The sequence below is a fragment of the Mchenga conophoros genome, linkage group LG7, assembly GCF_057382185.1.
Source record: "Mchenga conophoros isolate Kocher_MC1m ecotype Shallow Benthic linkage group LG7, M_conophoros_male_GT1.1, whole genome shotgun sequence".
In the NCBI taxonomy this organism is placed as follows: domain Eukaryota; kingdom Metazoa; phylum Chordata; class Actinopteri; order Cichliformes; family Cichlidae; genus Mchenga; species Mchenga conophoros.
The window spans coordinates 47729280-47749111 of NC_140532.1; the positions used below are offsets into that span (position 1 = coordinate 47729280).

Here is a 19832-nt window from a genome sequence, read left to right on the forward strand (position 1 = left end):
ACAGTGTGTTTGGTTTGCAGACTGCCCTTTACAGCGTCTTTTTACTAAAACGGCCGAAAGTCACAGGACTCCAATTTGGCTTCTCTAACACACACGTAGGTTTAATAGGTCAAGGTAAACTAATGCAGTCTAATGCAACAGTCCTAAATGGTAGCTTTTATTGCATTTGGTGTGGTAAACAACACACCAATCAGATGTTATTGTGTTTATATATATATATATATATATATATATATATATATATATATATATATATATATATATATATATATATATATATATATATATATATAAAAACAAAAAAAACACCCAGCACGCCCCTGCGGGCGGTTTATCCTTCAAGCTCGGGTCCTCTACCAGGGGCCTGGGAGCTTGAGGGTCCTGCGCAGTATCTTAGCTGTTCCCAGGACTGCGCTCTTCTGGACAGAGATCTCCGATGTTATTCCCGGGATCTGCTGGAGCCACTCGCCTAGCTTGGGAGTCACCGCACCTAGTGCTCCGATTACCACGGGGACCACCGTTACCTTCACCCTCCACATCCTCTCGAGCTCTTCTCTGAGCCCTTGGTATTTCTCCAGCTTCTCGTGTTCCTTCTTCCTGATATTGCTGTCATTCGGAACCGCTACATCGATCACTACGGCCGTCTTCTTCTGTTTGTCTACCACCACTATGTCCGGTTGGTTAGCCACCACCATTTTGTCCATCTGTATCTGGAAGTCCCACAGGATCTTAGCTCGGTCATTCTCCACCACCCTTGGGGGCATCTCCCATTTTGACCTCGGGACTTCCAGGTTATACTCGGCACAGATGTTCCTGTACACTATGCCGGCCACTTGGTTATGGCGTTCCATGTATGCCTTGCCTGCTAGCATCTTGCACCCTGCTGTTATGTGCTGGATTGTCTCTGGGGCATCTTTACACAGCCTGCACCTGGGGTCTTGCCTGGTGTGATAGACCCCAGCCTCTATGGATCTTGTGCTCAGAGCTTGTTCTTGTGCTGCCATGATTAGTGCCTCTGTGCTGTCTTTCAGTCCAGCTTTGTCCAGCCACTGGTAGGATTTCTGGATATCAGCCACCTCCTCTATCTGCCGGTGGTACATACCGTGCAGGGCCCTGTCCTTCCATGATGGTTCCTCGTCTCCCTCCTCTTTCTTGGGTTTCTGCTGCCTGAGGTATTCACTGAGCACTCGGTCAGTTGGGGCCATCTTCCCAATGTATTCTTGGATGTTCGTTGTCTCATCCTGGACTGTGGTGCTGACACTCACCAGTCCCCGGCCCCCTTCCTTCCGCTTAGCGTACAGCCTCAGGGTGCTGGATTTGGGGTGAAACCCTCCATGCATGGTAAGGAGCTTTCTTGTCTTTATGTCAGTGGCTTCTATCTCCTCCTTTGGCCAGCCTATTACCCCAGCAGGGTACCTGATCACGGGCAGGGCGTACGTGTTGATGGCCCGGATCTTGTTCTTACCATTCAGCTGACTCCTCAGGACTTGCCTGACCCTCTGCAGGTACTTGGTGGTTGCAGCTTTTCTAGCGGCCTCTTCATGGTTCCCATTCGCCTGTGGGATCCCCAAGTACTTGTAACTGTCCTCTATGTCTGCAATGTTGCCTTCTGGTATATATATATATATATATATATATATATATATATATATATATATATATATATATATATATATATATATATATATATATATATATATATTATTTAGCAGTATTCAGAAAGGCTGAAAATGCTTTTTTTAATGCACTAGCTGTGTTCTTGCAGTTTTATATTTTCATTGACATTACATTACTCACATTGTTATAACTTTGATTATAATAGGGGGGCATTTGTCAAGGGCAAGATTTAAGGAATTCAGAATATTTGTGAACGGATCTGATTAATGAGACATCCAGGTGACTGTGAACACACAGTTAGATACAGCATTTCTTGCAGTTTTGCTCTATAAACCACCACAGTGGATTTCAAATCATACACTATGTGACTGTGATTGAAGTGCAGACTTTACGTGTTAATTCAAGGAGTTTTATGCAAAATTCTGCATGAACTTTTTAGAACTGCAACCAGTTTTATACACAGTCCTCCATTTTCAGATGCTCAAATTTAATCGGCCAAACTCACATCAATGTTTATCTCTTATGATCATTTTGGTGTTAGTTACTCTGGGTTTCATCTGTCCAAAGTTTGTTTGTTTGTTTTTCAGAACTGTGCTGACAACGTTTCCAACAAATACAATCTTACCTACTTCCTTCCTAGTCTTGAGTGTAACCAGTGGTTTGCACTTTGCTGCAAACCCTGTGTATTTCCATTCATGAAGGCATCTCTCGACTTTAGGCATTGACAATCATACGCCTACCTCCTTGTAGGAGTTCTTGACTTGTGCAGTTGTTTTCCTTAACCATGGAAAGAATTCTGTCATCATGCACTGTAGTTACCTTCTGTGATCTTTCACACCTTTAGGCATTGCTGACCACTTCTTGAGGATGTACTAAAAAAAATTTAAACTTGGCCACTCCATATATATATTTTATGTAAAAATAAAAAATAAAAAAAACACCTTGAATTAAAACCAAAACACTGCACTTCAATCACATATTATCATTGCTAATTTACAATCCATTGTGATGGTGTACAGAGGCAAAACAACAACAAAAAAGAAAGAAAAACATAATAAAATGGTAATGTGATATTTCCTGGATCTTATTTGCACACTGTAAGGACTGAAACATATCCAGGAACTGTGTGCTGCTTTTCTAAACGTTATTCATGCTGAAGAAATGTGGTCTAAAGGCCAAATGGTTGTGAAACTCTGACCCTTGAAGTTAGCTTAAACTAATACTATTAGCCTTCGAGTTGTAGTAGGCCTACACACATATCTACAGTCGACATATTACGCAAACCATACGTAATACTTGCCTAATACGCGGTTGCTAAAATAACTGCAAAGCAGCTGAACGTTACATACGAGCAAACAAGCACAAATCTAAACCAAGCGCCTTTTCTTGAGGAGCACTTCCCCTTTAAGTCGGCTTCTGCCGTCACAGCAGGATGACTCGTATATTTTGCGACAGGACGTAAACGCGCCGGCTCGCTGCCGCCTTCACGGTTTATCTTGAGAAAGAAAAAAAAAATAGGAAAATAAAGCTTGTATGCATGTTGCTGGAAAATTTAAATAATGTGACGCAATCCTCTGGACGTATGCGAGTCAAACAGCCTTGATATTTTGTTTCGTTGTGGAGGAAGACGTCTCGGTGTTTCATGTAAGATTCTGCACTGTTACTTAGCTCTAGACCACAATATGAAGAAAGGATGCTTTGGGGTTGCATATACTATGCTGTGGCTATGTTTTAATCATCCAAAAATGATCACTAGCTTAAGTTTTTTAAATATACATAGGTCTTTTTCAACGTGCATATCTATGGGTATTGTTTGCATAAGCTTGCCTTTCTTGTAGGTGTGTGTGCCGTTTGAATGTGCATTTAAAAGCATGTTAACCATCTTAATTTCTCCACAGAGCCTTGTTCCATTTTTAAAGAGAACCCCTGACTGACAGCAGAGGGAAGCGAGCACCCTGGATCCCCTCCCCATGAAGCTGACTGCCTCCCCTGAAGCAGCTTTCACATCTGGATCAAGGACTCCAGTGCACTTTGTTGGGCTCCTGTAGCCCATCCATGCCTGTGATCCCCATCCCACGGCGGGTGCGCAGTTTCCATGGCCCCCACACCACCTGCATGCACTCAGCCTGTGGGTCGGCACACACTTCCAAGCTAGTGCGGACTAAGTACAATAACTTTGACCTGTACCTGCGCTCACGCTGCATGTACAGCTTCCTCCGCTTCTTGCTCTACTTTGGCTGCAGCCTGCTGACCTCTCTGCTCTGGGTGTCGCTTTCTGCGCTCTTCTTCCTGCAGTACATCAGCGTGCGTGTGCTCCTGCGCCTGCAATACAAGCTGTCTGTCATCCTGCTTTTGCTGGGGCACCGGCGACTGGACTTGGGTGTGCTTAATGACCTGATTATATACAGCATGCAGATCACCATGTTTCTGGTGGGGGGACTCGGCTGGTGCTTAATGGTGTTCGTGGATATGTAGCTCTGTCATGAGAAACATGAGAAATGTGGCATGTGATTGGAATGTTTTGCACTCAAATACTCTGTTTTATATTTGACTCTGCTGTAGTCAGAAAGGTGCAAAATCTCATTTGGTTTATTGTAGATAAGGTTAAAATCCAATAAGAAGCATCAGAAGCATTGATGCGATCTTTAAACCAGCCTGCGTGGCTTAAACAGTTAAATAGTTGTTCTTTTAAAAAATGTCAGTCCTGCATACTTCAGAGAAGTTAGAAATATCAAAAATGAGAGTGAGACTTGTGACTTTATATAAGTTATTCTTGTATTTTGTGCCATTTGTAAACCGTCTTAATGGACTTTAAAGGACATCTCGTCTAGGAATGTGTTTGTTCAAAGTCTGTTGCATGGAGGAGTGACTTAACAGATGACTGATGTGCATCGTGACTGTGGATGCACGTCAGTGATCTGTGCCACAAAAAAGTCATGCTGGAGCACAAAGAGGATGTCATGATACTGTGTATGAATCAGTGCATTTAAATGATGTTGTGTATAAATAAAAATACAATGTAAAATAGAAAGCACAGTTTTTAAAAAAAAAAAAGAAGTTAAATGACTCCACCTGATGAATAAAAAAAAAAAAAACTTCCCTGGATTCAAATTTGGCCACTGTCTGTTGATTTGGTGCTTGAAGCCTTTGCACACTCCTGTGATTTTTAGAATGCTCCCTGGAAGTCTTGTTCCCGCCCGAATCTGGGATGTGCACTGGATCTTCTTCACTGTGTCAAAACAGTGACGCTTTACTCTGAGTTAGAGTTTAAGGAAGTGTTCAAAGTAATAAAAATCCAAATCTGGTGAGGAGGGCAGATGGAAAGCCACAACTGTGTTGGTATGACCAAAAAAAAACCCCCAGCTTTGAGGTCGCTTGTGCTGAATGTCCTCCCTTAGACAGTCTGACTCCTGGGGGAGGGGAGAGGAGGCGAACTGATGGTGCACAACCTCGTGAGCGACAGGAAATAAGCAACACCTGTGCTCCTAGTTGCAACCAGCCTTCAGACTTGGTCTCATAGCTAGATGACAGATGATGACACAGGTATTGACGTTCCCTTTCTGCACGAGTTTAAAGCCCGTGGAGGGGGCAAGTGTTTAAAACGTAGGACTTCCAGAGAGCAATCTGAAAATAGCAGAAGTCCTGTAAGTGATGGAGAGGTGAACAAGGAGATGGCAGTGGCCAAATTAAAATCAGGTAAGATGTTTTGGGAGTTTTTTTTTGCCTTGAATGTGCTGCATCAGAAAGTTTTTGTTGTGTTTTTTATATGTTTTGGGCAAAATAGGGCAAAGGGTATAGCCTGAGTCACAAACATTTTTTTTTTAAAGCTGTTTAATAAATTCTTTTTTTCCATGAGCTGGTTTGTGCTTTACAATGCATGGCCAAATGAATGTGTTTACTGTGTAGTCTAACACTCATGACGGCATGCCTCGAGCTGTGTCATAAGAGTGTGTGACAGTTCAAACTGAAAACGGCTTTGAGTCAAGTGTTCCATCAGTCGTTCTTCACATGGTCTTGGAGCTGCTCTGACAGACTTCTCTGTTTAGCTTCCTCCAGCACGCAAACACCAACCACAACTAGATCCTGCTGTTTGTGCCAAGCATAACAATGGAGATGGCTGTGCCCCAATCACCTTATATAGCCTCATTTTCACATACCGTGAAGTATGCCTTACTGGAACTAATGAAGGCACTGAAATGAGCACTTTAATTCTAAACCTGGGTTTGCTTTGAAGATTTTAACTATTTTTTGTTCTTGTCATGCACAAGCATCAGGTTGGATAGCTATGATTAGGAAAGCATGCAAAAGAGGCTGGAAGTACAGAGCGCCAACTTTAGATTTGAACTTTCAACACAGTGGCTGGTGGGCTGACTGAGACATGCTTCAGACCCACAAGGCCTATAAATGGCTAATCAGAGCAACAATAAGCTTTTGTTCATTGGATCAACACATCATATGCCTCATGTTCTGAGCCAGGTCAGTGTGACAGGCCGAATTACACAGAGAACTAGAGAATATGAATTGTCCCATGATGCCAACATACTCTTTAGGTGGGCTTGATGATTAAGTCATTCACTGTTCAGTTTCATTTCTTCATTCTGTATGAAAAGCTGATTTATTTATTTTTTTTGCTTAGACTGAATGACTTCTCAGTTTCGCCGACATTTGCATTTGTTTCTATTTTTTCAGCTCTTATCTTGAACTTTTAACCCGGCCTTTGTGAGAAACGATAATATGGAAATGCGTACGAAACACAAGATCGGGTTTTGTTGTCGGTGCAGAAAGTAAAATATCGTGTTTCAACATTCAGCTTTGCAAAATGACAGTTTACTGGAGCAAACAGCAAAAGCTGTCATTTAATTAGGCTACACTTAGGGCTTTTACTGGTTTGGCTGGGCAGAAAGCCACAACTGGGAAAAACAAAAGTCCTTGTAAAAATGAATGACAATAGGTGTGTGCTTAAATAACAAAAGATCATTATACCCCTAACCTTAGGAATATTAAAGTGCTACCACAGACTTTTATAACATATATAAACGTATATACCCTTATGCTGAAATAACACAGGACTAAGTTATTTGTCATCATGGAATAAGTTAGTGTATGTAGCAATGATTGTTAAGGAAACTAATTGAAATACGTTTAAATACTTACACTAACTGTCCTCTTTACTAGCTAAATCTTGCTAGTGCTAGGTTGGGCCCCGTTTTGCCACCAGAAAATGTAATTCTTCGCAGTACAGATTCAACAAGGTGCTGGAAACATTTCTCTAACTGTCATGAGTACAGTACAGCAGTCATGACTACTGCTCTATTGTGCTCATGAAAGTGAGTACAGTGAACTCATTGTCATGTTGAAGAAACCAGTTTGAGATGATCTGAGCTTTTGACAGCGCTGGAAGCTGCTTCCAGCAGAAAATGGATACACTGTGGACATCATGACCAATAATACTCATGCAGGGTGCATCATTTAAAGCATGCTCAACTGGTACTAAGTGGTCGGAAGATTGCCAAGAAAATAACCACTGCCCTGTTAAACCACCACAATTTATACATGATAGGATAGATCCATGCTTTCACGTTGTTCACGTCAAATTCTGACTCTTACATCTAAATTACAAAGCGAAATCGAGACTCATCAGACCAGGCAATATTTTTCCAATTTTCTGCTGTTTAGTCTATGCCTCTGTGCTTCAAGGTCTGATGTGTTGTGCATTCAGAGATGCTCCTCTGCAGAACTTTGTTGTGACAAGAGATTATTTGAGTTCCTGTTGCAGCTCCCTCAGCTCGAGGCAGTCTGTCCCACTCTCCTCTGACCTCTGGCATCAACAAGGCATTTTCACCTAGAAAGCTGCCGCTCGCTGGATATTTCCTCTTTTTCAGAACATTTGTGTAAACTCTTAGGAATGGTCATATGGAAAAATCCCAGCGGTTTCTGAAATACTTAGACTAGCCAACAACTACGCCATGTTCAGAGTCTCTTAAATCACCTTTCTTCCCTATTTTGATGCTCAGTTTTAATATGCCTAATTATACATGTCATGTGATTCGCTAATGACATTTGCATTAATGAGCGGTTGTACAGGAGTACCTAACAAATTGGTATATATATCTATATCTATATATAAATACATACAATACTATCCCGTAAGAAAGTGAAAATAAAAAGAAATATCAAATGTTAAATTTACAAAATGCCTGCATGGATAAACATAAAGAGTTGGGTTGATAGAGATGGGCAAAAAATGGGGAACGGGTAAGCTGATTTACACCTGTAGATATTTATACAGCTGGAAAAAAATGCCCAAGTGCTGACTAATTTAATTAAGTGTACGTTTTTGTTATATAAGTATAGTGTAAGATTTTACAATTAGTGGAATCTGGTCAAATGAAATGTGCCTGGTTGGTATTCTTTCAGGTTATAGCAAGCACATTTTCCTTAATGATTTATTATTGAAATAAATAAACCTTTGGTTTTCTATGTTTCAGGTGCATTTTACTCAAAATTATAGTTTAATGTTTATTAAAGTTGACAAATCCATTTTTGAGGGCAGCAGTTAGATATCTACACTCGTTCTATCCAGTTTCACAAAGACACGTACAACTACTGCATTAATATTTTCTGTTTTTCTGTCTTCTGACCTCTAAAGATAATCCAGCCAACCTATAAAATTAATTAACTGGTTGAAAAGGGAGAAGAACGACTGACTCATATGTATTTTGTAAGTAAATGTAAACTCATTTTACATCATACAGCCCTCTTTGAAGTGGACCAGATCAATAAAACTAAATGATGGTGGTTGAATTGAGGAAAGAGAATATGAAAAAGATAGTTCCAAGTAGTTTGAGATATTTATTCATGTGTGGGTTATCTCTCTCATGCTACAGAGGAAATACAAAAGACACAGCCTCTCCACATTTACATTTGTACCCGCTGTTGCTCCATAAATCTGGTACCACAAAAGGTTATCTCACAGAGAGCCTCCTCTTTGCTAGGATCCTCCTGACCTGTACTCTCCCAGTGATGCTGGTGCCATTACAGAAACAAATCTGTCATGTATGCTCACATACAATAACAGCTTTATTACAAAAAACAGTACTATATGTTGACCCTGCAAACATGGCCAAAGATAGAAGCTCTTCATACGTCCATCGGTATGTGCTTGGCTCACATGTGTGTTCAGGCCTGTGTCTATGCTGTGTTTGCTGTGCCTGTGTGAGGTTATGTGTGTCATGTCTGTGGAGTGTATAGATGAGGTGCACGTCTCGGTGGCTGTGTGCTCATGCCTAGATGAGGTTATATATGTACCTGTGTGTGTGTGTGTTTATCTAAAAATAAAATGTGAAAGAAAACTCATCCTCATCCCTTTCCACATAAAGGGTTCTGGTAGATCACTGCACAGACTAATTATACTATCCTGTAATTATAAATTAATATATAAAGTTTTCATTAACTCACAGAAATGTCCTTGGCAATCGGTGTGGGGTCTTTATCATTAGGAAAAGCTGTAAAACTTGTGAAAATACAGTTAAAAGTTCAAAATCTATGCAGTCCTTTGCATTTTCTAAAGAAGTCTAGTGGGCCGGATTGTAGTCTGTGCCAGGCCAGTTCTAGCCCCTGTGCCTTATGTTTGACATCCCTGATATATGTGTGTATGTATAAACTACAGTTAAAATCACTAAAATGCCCGGTAAAATCACTGATTTTAATTGCTATTGCAGTGTGTAAATTTACAAGTGAAAAGTAAAAATGTGATTGGACGATCATAAAATAACTCAAATCAACAAGGTAAATATAGTATAACATTGTGAAAAAAATCTAAATAAACGAATATGGCGATTTCATGTGGTAGACTGGAGGCTCCTGCAGTGATTTATCGTGCTGTGACACCGTGATACAGGCCTGCAGTAAAGAAAAGTTGACTTGAGGTCACACCGCCAGCAGTTGGCGCTTATAATTTAGCAGAACGGCACACATGCGCATCATGTAGCCCGGACTGTCATCGCATAATGACACGTGAAGTAACCACACATGTAGACGACACCGAATGGGGTCTCACTGAGCCGTGCAACCCTCCCCTGCCCTACTTATAGCCCCCCAAATGTGCTCCCAAGTGTGTTGTCTTTTCAGGAACACGTTAGTGGCGGGGTGGAGGCGCGCGAACCTGTCCGGTGATCTCGTTAAAAAGTGTTCCGCAGCAGTCTACACCTTTAAAGCCCGCAGAGTGCAGCGAGTTCATGTGTCCGTAAAGGCGCACGATATGACCGACCGCTGCTGCCGACTGCCCGTTTGCCGCGTAGACTACAGTAGGACAGAGTACCTACAGTAACCTGGCGGGTCCAAAAATGTCTGTGTCTTTAAAAAGAACTATTTGCCGAGTGCTGCATGATGTCAGGCTGAATGCAGTCCGTATACTGTTCATGTGAGCTGCGTTTACTTCCTGCAAAGGGACAGAAGCGGGCAGAGAAAGAGAGAGTGGGATAGAGATGGGGAACGAGCGGCCGGAGATAAAGTGAAAGAGTGAGCCAGCGGACGAAAGGAACCGGGGCCTGCTTCTTCTTCTTCTTCTTTTTAAAAACAAAACAAAAAACAAACGCCTTCCAAACTTTATAGGCTATAAGAAGAAAAAGCCTGCCACATCTGGGCCAGCTGATTTTATGGAATAACGACGCATCGGGTAAATATACACCCCCCCCCCCTTTCTGTGTGTGTGTGTCTCTCTCTCTCTCTCTCTTGGCTTTATATGTACTGAGCCTGATTCGTATGACGCATAGGTTTTACCATGCAGTACTCCCTCGTTTCCCCCTCTCTCTTCATAGCTACATTTAAAAAATATTTTATCTATTTATTTTTGCCAGTCGGAATTTCAGTTATTTCGGCCACCTAAAACTAAGTTAGCGCCTTAAACTTCAGTCGGAAAATGTGTAACCGTACCACGCGCCTCTGAAGGAATTTAATCAGGTTGATAGTAGTTGTAGTTTTTCACCCTAACCTCTTCTACACCCCCCCTCCCTCCCCCCAAAAAAACCCACCCAAAATTTGCAGTCTAATGATAATTTTGGCCATTGCTTTTAACCACAGGAACTGGTGTTGTCATTAGTTTCAACTGTACTGAGTGGTGAAAGTGGCAAGCTATTATCGGTCTTGCGTCACGATGAGGTAAAAAAAAAAAAAAGGAAAAAAGATAAATCTCCACCCATAGTGCATCTATTGTAATGCTATAGATTTGAGAATCACAGGACGGATCGAGGTACTGGTGTTGCAGATATGATTTTATTGGTTGTAGTCGCTAAAGAAAAAGTCTATAGGATATCAGCTTACATTTTCATGACTGTTGTTTCAAGGTTTTCTTTTTGGGGGTTTATTTTTCGGGTACAGTCTGGTTAACACTTGGCCTCTTTGGCTGACTGGCTAGCTTAGAAAAGTACATGGCTGTTAAAAAAGGTGGGGATGAGGGGGCTCTGAAGTTTATGTTTGGCATATATGGATTGAAAAAAAAAAATATGTTTATATGTTATTTGTGCATGCTGTTGAATCAAATCTGTCAGCCGTGGTTCCATTTACCTTACTTGAACCCCCAGCAGGAGCCATCTGGCTATACATACAAAACAACACCACCCCCCTCTTCTCTCTCTTCTCCTTGTGTACATGGGTGCAGTGTGTGGCTACCCAGCATGTAGCTTGTGGTAGTTTTCTTCATTTCCTGTCACTTTTCCTCCCCCAGTACACACGCTTTCTCTCTGTCGCTGTAATTATTATTGTCTAGTCCACTGGTGAGTCAATTGTTTGTTTCTTAAGAAGACAAAATGCTTTTTTTCTTCTTTTAAAAAATCTTAGATACATTTTATCGTACTTTTATGGTAACGTGGCAACAAGTTAAGCAATGCAGCCTACTTCATATTAAGCTTCCATGTCCTCAACAGGTGACACTCAGGTGGGGTTATTAGGTGAATGAACCCTTTCAAACTGCAGTGTAACTTTATGTTTTAACACCCATCTGTTTCTGTGTATATATAAATATATAACCTGTGGATATAAGAAGGTGTGAAGGTGCATTGCACTAATTTTAAGCTGCCCTTTTAAATCATTATGCATCCATAGTTGTACCTGGTTGCCCTAAGACAACACAGAGACAGATTTTTATGAGGGCAGTTCATCATACCCTCCCTTCATTACGAGGAAATCGGTTCACAGTAATGTTAGCTCACGCTGACAAGTTTTTATGTCCAGCCTTTAAGATAACATACATGGAAAATGGGAGTCTTCCCCCCCCCCCTCGTTCTCTATTTCTCTGTGAACGGAGGCCCTCCGACACCAGTGGTCTTTGATTTGGGCATCTGCCAAAGGGTTCTGATGGCTCTCAACAGCTGTATTTGTCTGTGTGTGTGTGTGTATGTGTGCATGCGTGTGTGTGTGTGAGAGAGAGAGAGAGAGAGTGTGTATGTATTTGCTTGTGTCAGTGAGTGGGTTAGTGTATGTATGTGTGTGTGCCTCTGTGTGTGCTCTTGCAGTGTCCCGGGATGCCCTTCCTCCATAGGCCTCTCTCTATACAGCATTCCACAAGGGGGCCGGGGGCTGTGCGGGTAGGGAGTGTCAAGGAGACAGCGAGAGAGATTCAATAAATAAAACTGATGTGGACACGCTGGCAGAGAAAAGGCCGAAGGAGAGGGGAAACGGTGAGACTGTTTCCTCATCGCTTGTCAGACCTTTAAATTAAAAGGTCCTCTGCAGCAAAGTAGACGTTCCCAGTAAATTCTTCTGTAGATTTGCAAGAGATTTGGGGGTGGCGTTAACTTCATCACTTGATCAGTGTGTAAAGCAGTCGTAGAAAGCCACCTGGAGGTGATTTCCCCTGTTATTTCTTACACAGCAAATATTTAAGTAGGGTTAATCCCAAATGTAATTTACAGTAGCACGCTGGCTGGCTTTAAAGATCATCTTAACTGCAGATTTGTACCCTGGCTTTAATAAAGAAAAACTAAACAAGGGCACTGTCGACTACATGAAAAATCAACAACCATCTCTAGTGCGGCTTCATTTACTGTGTGCGTGTGCGCGTGTTCACCCTCATGCTTGGCGCACTTTCCTCTGTATATGCGTGTAAACTTGTGTGGGGAGTGTGTTTATGTGTCTATGATTTTCCTTTCCTGAGACAAGCATGAGTCATTGCTGATGGTATGCGATACCAACAGTCATACATTGTATTCTCATAGGTTACTTCTGTGCTTTCTTGGTAACACACATGCTACTTGTTCGAGTTAAACCCTGATGGACGAAAAAAACCTGCTCCTACTGGTATGTTCAGGCATGTAGGCTGCTGTTCATGGAACTGAGGTTTAAACAGTTAAGAGTAACTGTGAAGACATGGCATTTCTAGTAAGCGTTCAGGAATTCTGGGAAAGATACGCATCGGGTGGTCACATATACATTTTTCCTTTAGCTGAATTTATCTACATACACCAGCACATGGTGACATGAATTAAATGTGGAGGTAAGCTTGTTTGTGCTCAGACTTTAACATTCATGCGTGTATTTGGATCTTTCTGGGGAACATGCAAATATTTTTGCCATGTAGTTTCTCCTTTTTGTGGTGTTTCTAAAGAATACTGGAGTAAAATGACTCCTTCCTCCCTAACCCAGTACTGCTAACACTGTAAAATTGACTTTGGTGTTTCTTGCCAACTAGATGTGCATGTAGAGGGTAAGTGAGGAAAATAATGTCCTTATGCTAATAGTAAGTGCTTTAAAATAAGCAGTCCCTCACACTGATTCAGTAAGGGAAAGCAGTGGTCTATTTAGGGGCCGGTTAATCCCCCCCTTTTTTGGTTTTTGTTCAGATTCCCTATCTGTTTGGTAAGTTTTATCCATACTTGCTCAGGAAAGGAATCGCCTGTAAATTGTTGGTAGTTAGATGCATCTTATGTTAGACTGCACCCCTTCCTCATTGTCTGACTTAAGATTTCACCCTTGATGCTGGCGGACCTTAGCAGGCTCCTGCTTTCAAATGTAAAGCCTCAATTAACGTTGCACACTCCAAATGCAAATTATACCTCAGCTAGGATGACGGCATAAAATGTGCTGTACGGCTAAACAATTTAAATACAGTAGAGGAAACTTAGCATTCGCTGACTTCTGCAGAGGCCACTGCCACATGGTAACTCGCTCATTCAGTGTGCCATCCCTCTGGTTTTTAGCTCTGCCCTGATACAGCTGTCAAAAGCAGCATGGGTGATTAAGTCAAAGCAAATAATAAAAGTAAGCCTGTAAAAACAGGAATTGGGGAAAGACGTGGAAATTCTAAAAATACAGGCAGGGCATGTATGATTTGTAAAGCTACGTGTATACGTAGTGTGAACTTTGTTCAGACACGCCGGTGCGATCCGCCAAATGCACTGATTGTATTGCCACTCTGGATCAGATGACACCATAAGATGTGAAACTTCCATCAAAGACGTGTAACAGCCTAGCCCGTTTTGACATCAAGACCGGCTGGAAAACAACACGGCTCATTCACAGGCACTCCTAATTTAAAGGAAAGAAGCACGAGGGACAGGATTTTTTTTTTTCTTCTTCATAGCTTGTGGGTATGTAAACACATGTGTATGTGACAACTTATTTTTGCTAAAAAGAAAGCGGGTTATGTTCTCTTTTAGGGATTAAACAGAATGGCAGCAAGGCGATGGAGCCAGGGTTTATGTAATGTGCGCAACTAGCGCAGATAGTGAGAGTAAAACGTGCCGTCACAGTCAGCGCAGACTCGAATGACACAAATAAACACTAGAAGTATACATTCTGAGTTCACGAAAAGCAGGTAAATGCTAAGCAAATTTGTTGGCCCCAGTGACCAGGCTTTGTCCGCATACTTCCTCATCGGGGAGAGAGTGAAGTTGGGAGTTTCATACATTACGGTGTGTTTGCTGTTAGCTACAAAAGGCGTTTGCTTAAGTTGTTTTTCTCGTTATGTTCGCTCCCAGTGCATGTGAAGACCTTTAGACTTCATGCTAAAGTGGGCACAAGAAGGTTCACATTTCTTGTCTTGCTTCACCGCTGCTGTTTTACAGCTCAACTATTAGAGTGCCACACGTTTGCAGCACAAAAGGTATTTGCCAAACCCACTAAACAGGGTTGGGCAGTTCCTCGAATCTCCTGCTCATTTCATATGTAATGAGGCCAAGTTTTTTTCTTGGAAAACACCAGTAGGTTTGGCAACCTTCCTGCCTCTCTCGAGGAAAACAGATTGACGGATAATATATATCTTCTGGAGGTATGTGTGGCGTTTTTCTTTCTTTTGTTTTTCTTTTGTGCTCTATTACTGTACTAAATTTATTTTGTTATTCTCAAAGTGCACACAGAAGTAATAATGCAGCTGAGAACATTTTTCCACACCTATTGTCATTTCCTGTGAAATTACACAACATGCATGTTCGCACAGGGCGAAATAATGCGGGACCAAATGAGAGGGAGAGAGGATCAGCGAAAGCCATTAGGAATCTTGAAATGTTAGTGATTTGGGCTGCTCTGGCTCACTAACTGCTTTTCAGGAAGCCTTCCAAGAATTTAGACAATGAACAGTAAACATGGCATGTTCCTTAGAACAATTCCACATTAGATCTCAGAGATCACGTGTCTGGTTTTTTCTCAGAATCGACTGCCCCCACACCGCACTACACTTGCAGATAACTGTAGCAGCTAAATCTCCTGCTCCCTGTGTATGCACTGTACTTACACTTGACAAGGAGCTCTCACAAACTGACAAATGTGCACAATTTCTCCCTCTCTCCCTCTCTGTGTCTCAGAGATTTCTTGTAAGTGACATGTTTGGCCGTTGGCATAATGCCTAGCAAGATCACATGGCATGAATGTCGTGCTTGTGTTGTGTATATGTGTGTGTCTGTGTGTGTGTGTGACAGAGAGAGACTGTGCATGTGTGTGTGTGCATTTGTTCTTGAGTAGAGAAAAAAAAAACCCGAAAGGGAGCATGTGCACATTTGATTGTTCCAAGTATTTTCAGCATGAATAGAAGCACGTAGCCATGGCAGAGAATTACGGAGTACCAAGAAGTATGACGAGGATGTGTTTCTGAAACGGTCATGGGATCACATTCTCAAATAGGATGGAGAATCTGATTTTTTTTTCCTTGATGGTACTTCATAGTGGATGCACTTTTTCACTTCACTTGTGGCGCTGGGCCGTTCAAAATTCATTAAAGCTGCGTAGCCTTGTAGGGAGGCTTGTGTGGCGAGACCACTTGTATGTTTTCGCTTACAGTATCTCAAACTTTTTTTTGAGCCACCCCACCACCACCACCCCGAAAACCTCCGACCCTAAATTCTCTTTGAAAGTGCTTCATTATAACTGGAGACGGAGACAGTAGCAAAAAAAAGGATTGAAAAGGATTAGAGCAATTTTGTCAGATTCTCAGACTCCCACTGAGGGTACATTAGACTTGCTGTGAAAGTTGAACCTGTAATTCAGAGGGTGACGTGCGCGCGCCCAGTCGCATGCATAAACCCAACAGAATCACACACTCGCACAGGAGTAGACCAGACTGAGAGAGGGAGAGCCAGCGAGAGAGCACCGTGGATGGCATTTATCCTCGCAGCCCCCCACCCTGCACACACACACACAATTTTCCATGCTCTTTCACTGTGTGCTGCGCATAATTAAATTGCTGCAAACTTCAAGCCTCTCTCAAGACTCCTGCCTGTAAACAAAGCTTGCTAATTAGAGCGCAAGGTAATAAGCGAGGGGGAAAGCACTCCCCTCCTCTGTAGTGATGACCTGTCCTGCATGTGCTCTTCATGTCTTAACAGTCGGGACCGAATCCTGGGAGGGGCCAGTGGAAAAAGACAGCAATCCGAGGCGGGTCGTTTTCACAACACAGCCCACCCTCACTCCCTCCCTTTTCCAAAGATAACATGTGCAAGCAATTACTGCTAAATCACAACTTGACTTACCTGATGATTTCACGACATTGGGCAAGATGTAGAAACCCACTTTTATTTCTTGACTTTTTTTTTTTTAGGGTTTCAGCTCAATTCAGTTCAGTTGTATTTATATAGCACCAAATCGAAAAAGCAGTCACCTCAAGGTGCTTAATATTGTAAAGTAAAGATGCTGCAGTAGTACAGAGAAAACCCTAATAATCAAATTACCCCCTTTGAGCAAGCACTGGGAGACAGTAGGAAGGAAAAACTCCCTTTTAACAGGAAGAAACCTCCAGCAGAACCAGGCTTAGGGAGGGGCAGGCATCTGCTGGGACTGGTTGAGGGTGAGGGGAAGATTGTGTCAATTCTAGGAATTCCTCTTGGCTTGTGCTTACAATGACTGTAACGATTAGCCAGTGTTGGGAAACGGAGTGTTAGAAATGGCCGGCTTCATTTTAAAAGTCCAAAAGAAAAGGCCATCCCTTTGCATCCGTAAAGGCCAATCATCATCATGTTTAGCTTGTTTTCCGTTCACACAAAACATGGGACCATCATCCAGCACATTAGCTGAGATATATATAAGAGCTTGACTTTTTTTTTTTTTCAAATGTTCATTGAGTCAAGGTGACTATTTCCTCATCTTTGGCCTTGCCAAGCAAGACTCTGGCATGTATAGCCTCGACCTACCAGAGTGGTTTCACTGATTGTTATCTAAACCTCAGCAAAAAGCAAATGCTCTTAGCCCATTGGTTCTCACAGCGTGCTCTCTTAAAGCTGCTGCAGGTTGGCTGCAAGACATCATTTGCTGCAAATGGATAAAACGGTTTAAGATAAAAGTTACAATCAAATATAACTGATACAGTTGTTACTTTCAGAACTAATAAAACAAAGGCCTGGGGTTTTTGTTACACATTATCCGTCATTGCTCTTGTGTGATCTACAAGTGTGTGTGTGTGTGTGTGTGTGTGTGTGTGTATTTTGTGAGCATTGACAGGGAAAGAGCTAAAAATGGGGGCTATAATAAGGGGAGAGGAAAGATGCTAACGAAGAATCGCTCTCGACAAGCAAGCCAGTTAAAGATCAAACTAAAACTGCTAAAACGCAACTAGTCTGGTGGGTTTATTGAGATTTCTAACTGGGCTGCAGGATTGTGAAGTTTGAGAAAGGCTGATCTAAGGAGGAGAAACACTCTCTACTCATTAACAAGCCTCATGTCCATTAACATTGTGAATAACTGGGCAGACAGAGAAAAGTATTTTGAAGAAAAAAATTCCAGATATGATTTTTCTTTTTCTTAACGCTGTCTCGAGGAATTATATAACAGCATGGCAAAGGACCCATGCATCAAAAGGCAGATCAAACTGATCGGTTCCTGGAAACCTTACATGATGTAAGCGCATTTCCTATATCTGCGTGGCCAACACCTATGCTTCTACACACATTATGTAAACTCCAGGGGATTTTCATGATGCGAGATGGTTATTTCAACGTTCTTTACTCATTTCTTGCCTGAGACAGAGATAAACAAGCGTAGGATCAGCCACAGCCCACTTCAGTGCTTTACTAGTGCGATGAGGTTACCCAAGGTTACATGCTATTTGAGCACATGTGTGCTAGGCTTGGTATGGTGCTCACTGGAAGGTTCTTAGGTCACAGGAAAGTGTGTGTGTGTGTGTGTGTGTGTGTGTGTGTGTGTGTGTGTGTGTGTGTGTGTGTGTGTGTGTGTGTGAGAGAGAGAGCGAGCGAGAGAGAGATGTTTGGTTGGGGAAAGGGTGGATGGGGAGGGGGTTGCGTATAAGATCTCAAAATAAACGTGTGCTGCTGCTGCTAGACCAAACCATCTTTTGTGATACACTTTTTTTTTTGGCATGACCTGTGGCCTGTGCTTGGCTTTCCTGATTCTGTTATCAAATGCATTTCAGTCCCCTGCTGCTTTATATATTTATTTTTGCCTCTTGTTTGTTTTTTGGTTTTCTTGTTGTTGTTGTTTTTTTTTTAAAGTTATCATTCGGTCTGCTCTAATTGAAAAATGTACTTGGGGCACTCAGTCGTTGCAGGGACTGCTTTCTCTGTATGCCTTCGTCTGCGTGGGTGTGTTTGCGTGTGCATGTGTGAGTTTGTATACTCCTGTGTGTAGACAGTGGGGCACTGATGCTGAAAGATGCGTCCTCATTTTTGCATTGCACTGGGCTCCTCTGGCAGCCATGTTGGGCTTCTCTGATGTCACACATGTGCCACTGTAGTCAGTCAGCTCAGACACAGCAGAGCAGTGTGATCAAGAAGCTGTGTTTTGGGGTTTTTTGTTGTTGTTGTTTTTTTTGTTTTTTTTCTCCAACCCTCTGTCTACCTTTGTGTCACTCTCTTCCTGTCACTCTGTGACTCGCTGGTTTGCTGGGAACTTTTTTCTTTTTTTCTGCTATCGAAGATCCCTCGTAGATTACAATTTTTTATGTAATTGTTTTAAAAAAGTGGTGGTTTTACTAGGTAGGAGGTTTTTTTCGTTTTTTAAAAACAACCGCTTTTACACTTAAAGGTGTGAAGAGCCTTCCAGAGACCTGATCGCGTGTGTTTTAAATTTCTCTCACTTTGCATGCCCCTGTTTGATTGACACCCTTGACGCAGCTGTTATCCACAGTTTTTTTTTCTTAATATGTGCAGAACCTTTTCACTGAAATTGTCTTATGCAGTATGTCGCTTGTTTCCAGCAAGTTAAAAACCAGCCTGCTATAACCTCTGAAAAGAACATTTATTTAGACCCTTGCAGACAAGTTCATATTTGAAATCTGGAACTGGTCCTCAACCCTTAAATTAGAGTCTGGATAGCGAGTTGTAATGTCAATAGCAGACCCTAAATATGTCCACATTGCTTCTCATTTATCTTCAGATGATCTTGGTGTTCAGCAATGCTTGGATCAAAGATTCATTGATTCTGTTGCATCAGTTCAAACACTGTATTTGTATCTGCTACTGCGCTGAAGGCCAAAAAAAGGATCGTAGTCAGTAGAACCAAAAGGAGTTCCTTGAACTAAAACAACAAATACAACTCCTTTTTTAAACCATTTGGCTTTGCTGACTAAGAATATTTGGAGACAAAGATGATAATAATATATGTGGTTTTTTTATTTATTTAGTCAGTGAGATGTTGACTTTTATCTGAATTACTGTTAAAAACAAGATAAACGCCTACAGATTGAATATGAACAGACACCAAAAAATAACATCTGCAAGTGATGTACCCTCACCGGCCACTTTATTGGGTACACACTAACTCCTAATTAGGGATGGGTA

The 19832-nt window shown here is 41.8% G+C and overlaps 2 protein-coding genes across 6 annotated transcripts in view; both read left to right on the forward strand.

Annotated features, from left to right (window-relative positions):
* The first annotated feature begins 2971 nt into the window (after window positions 1–2971).
* On the forward strand, window positions 2972–5472 carry tmem250 (transmembrane protein 250). Its single transcript, XM_085279759.1, has 2 exons — window positions 2972–3261; window positions 3516–5472. The coding sequence occupies exon 2, from the start codon at window positions 3673–3675 to the stop codon at window positions 4090–4092; it is 420 nt and encodes a 139-aa protein (XP_085135885.1). The 5' UTR covers window positions 2972–3261; window positions 3516–3672; the 3' UTR covers window positions 4093–5472.
* nacc2 (NACC family member 2) overlaps window positions 5208–19832 on the forward strand; it is a 36445-nt gene continuing 21820 nt past the window's right edge. Inside the window, exon 1 of one of the 5 annotated variants that reach the window (XM_085279755.1) lies at window positions 5208–5313. The gene's annotated coding sequence lies outside the window, so the exon portion shown is untranslated. Of the gene's footprint in view, window positions 5314–9776; window positions 10295–12360; window positions 13109–13677; window positions 14202–14283; window positions 14882–19832 lie in introns of those variants that run through there. The other 4 variants (XM_085279752.1, XM_085279758.1, XM_085279753.1 and 1 more) reach the window with 4 other exon arrangements.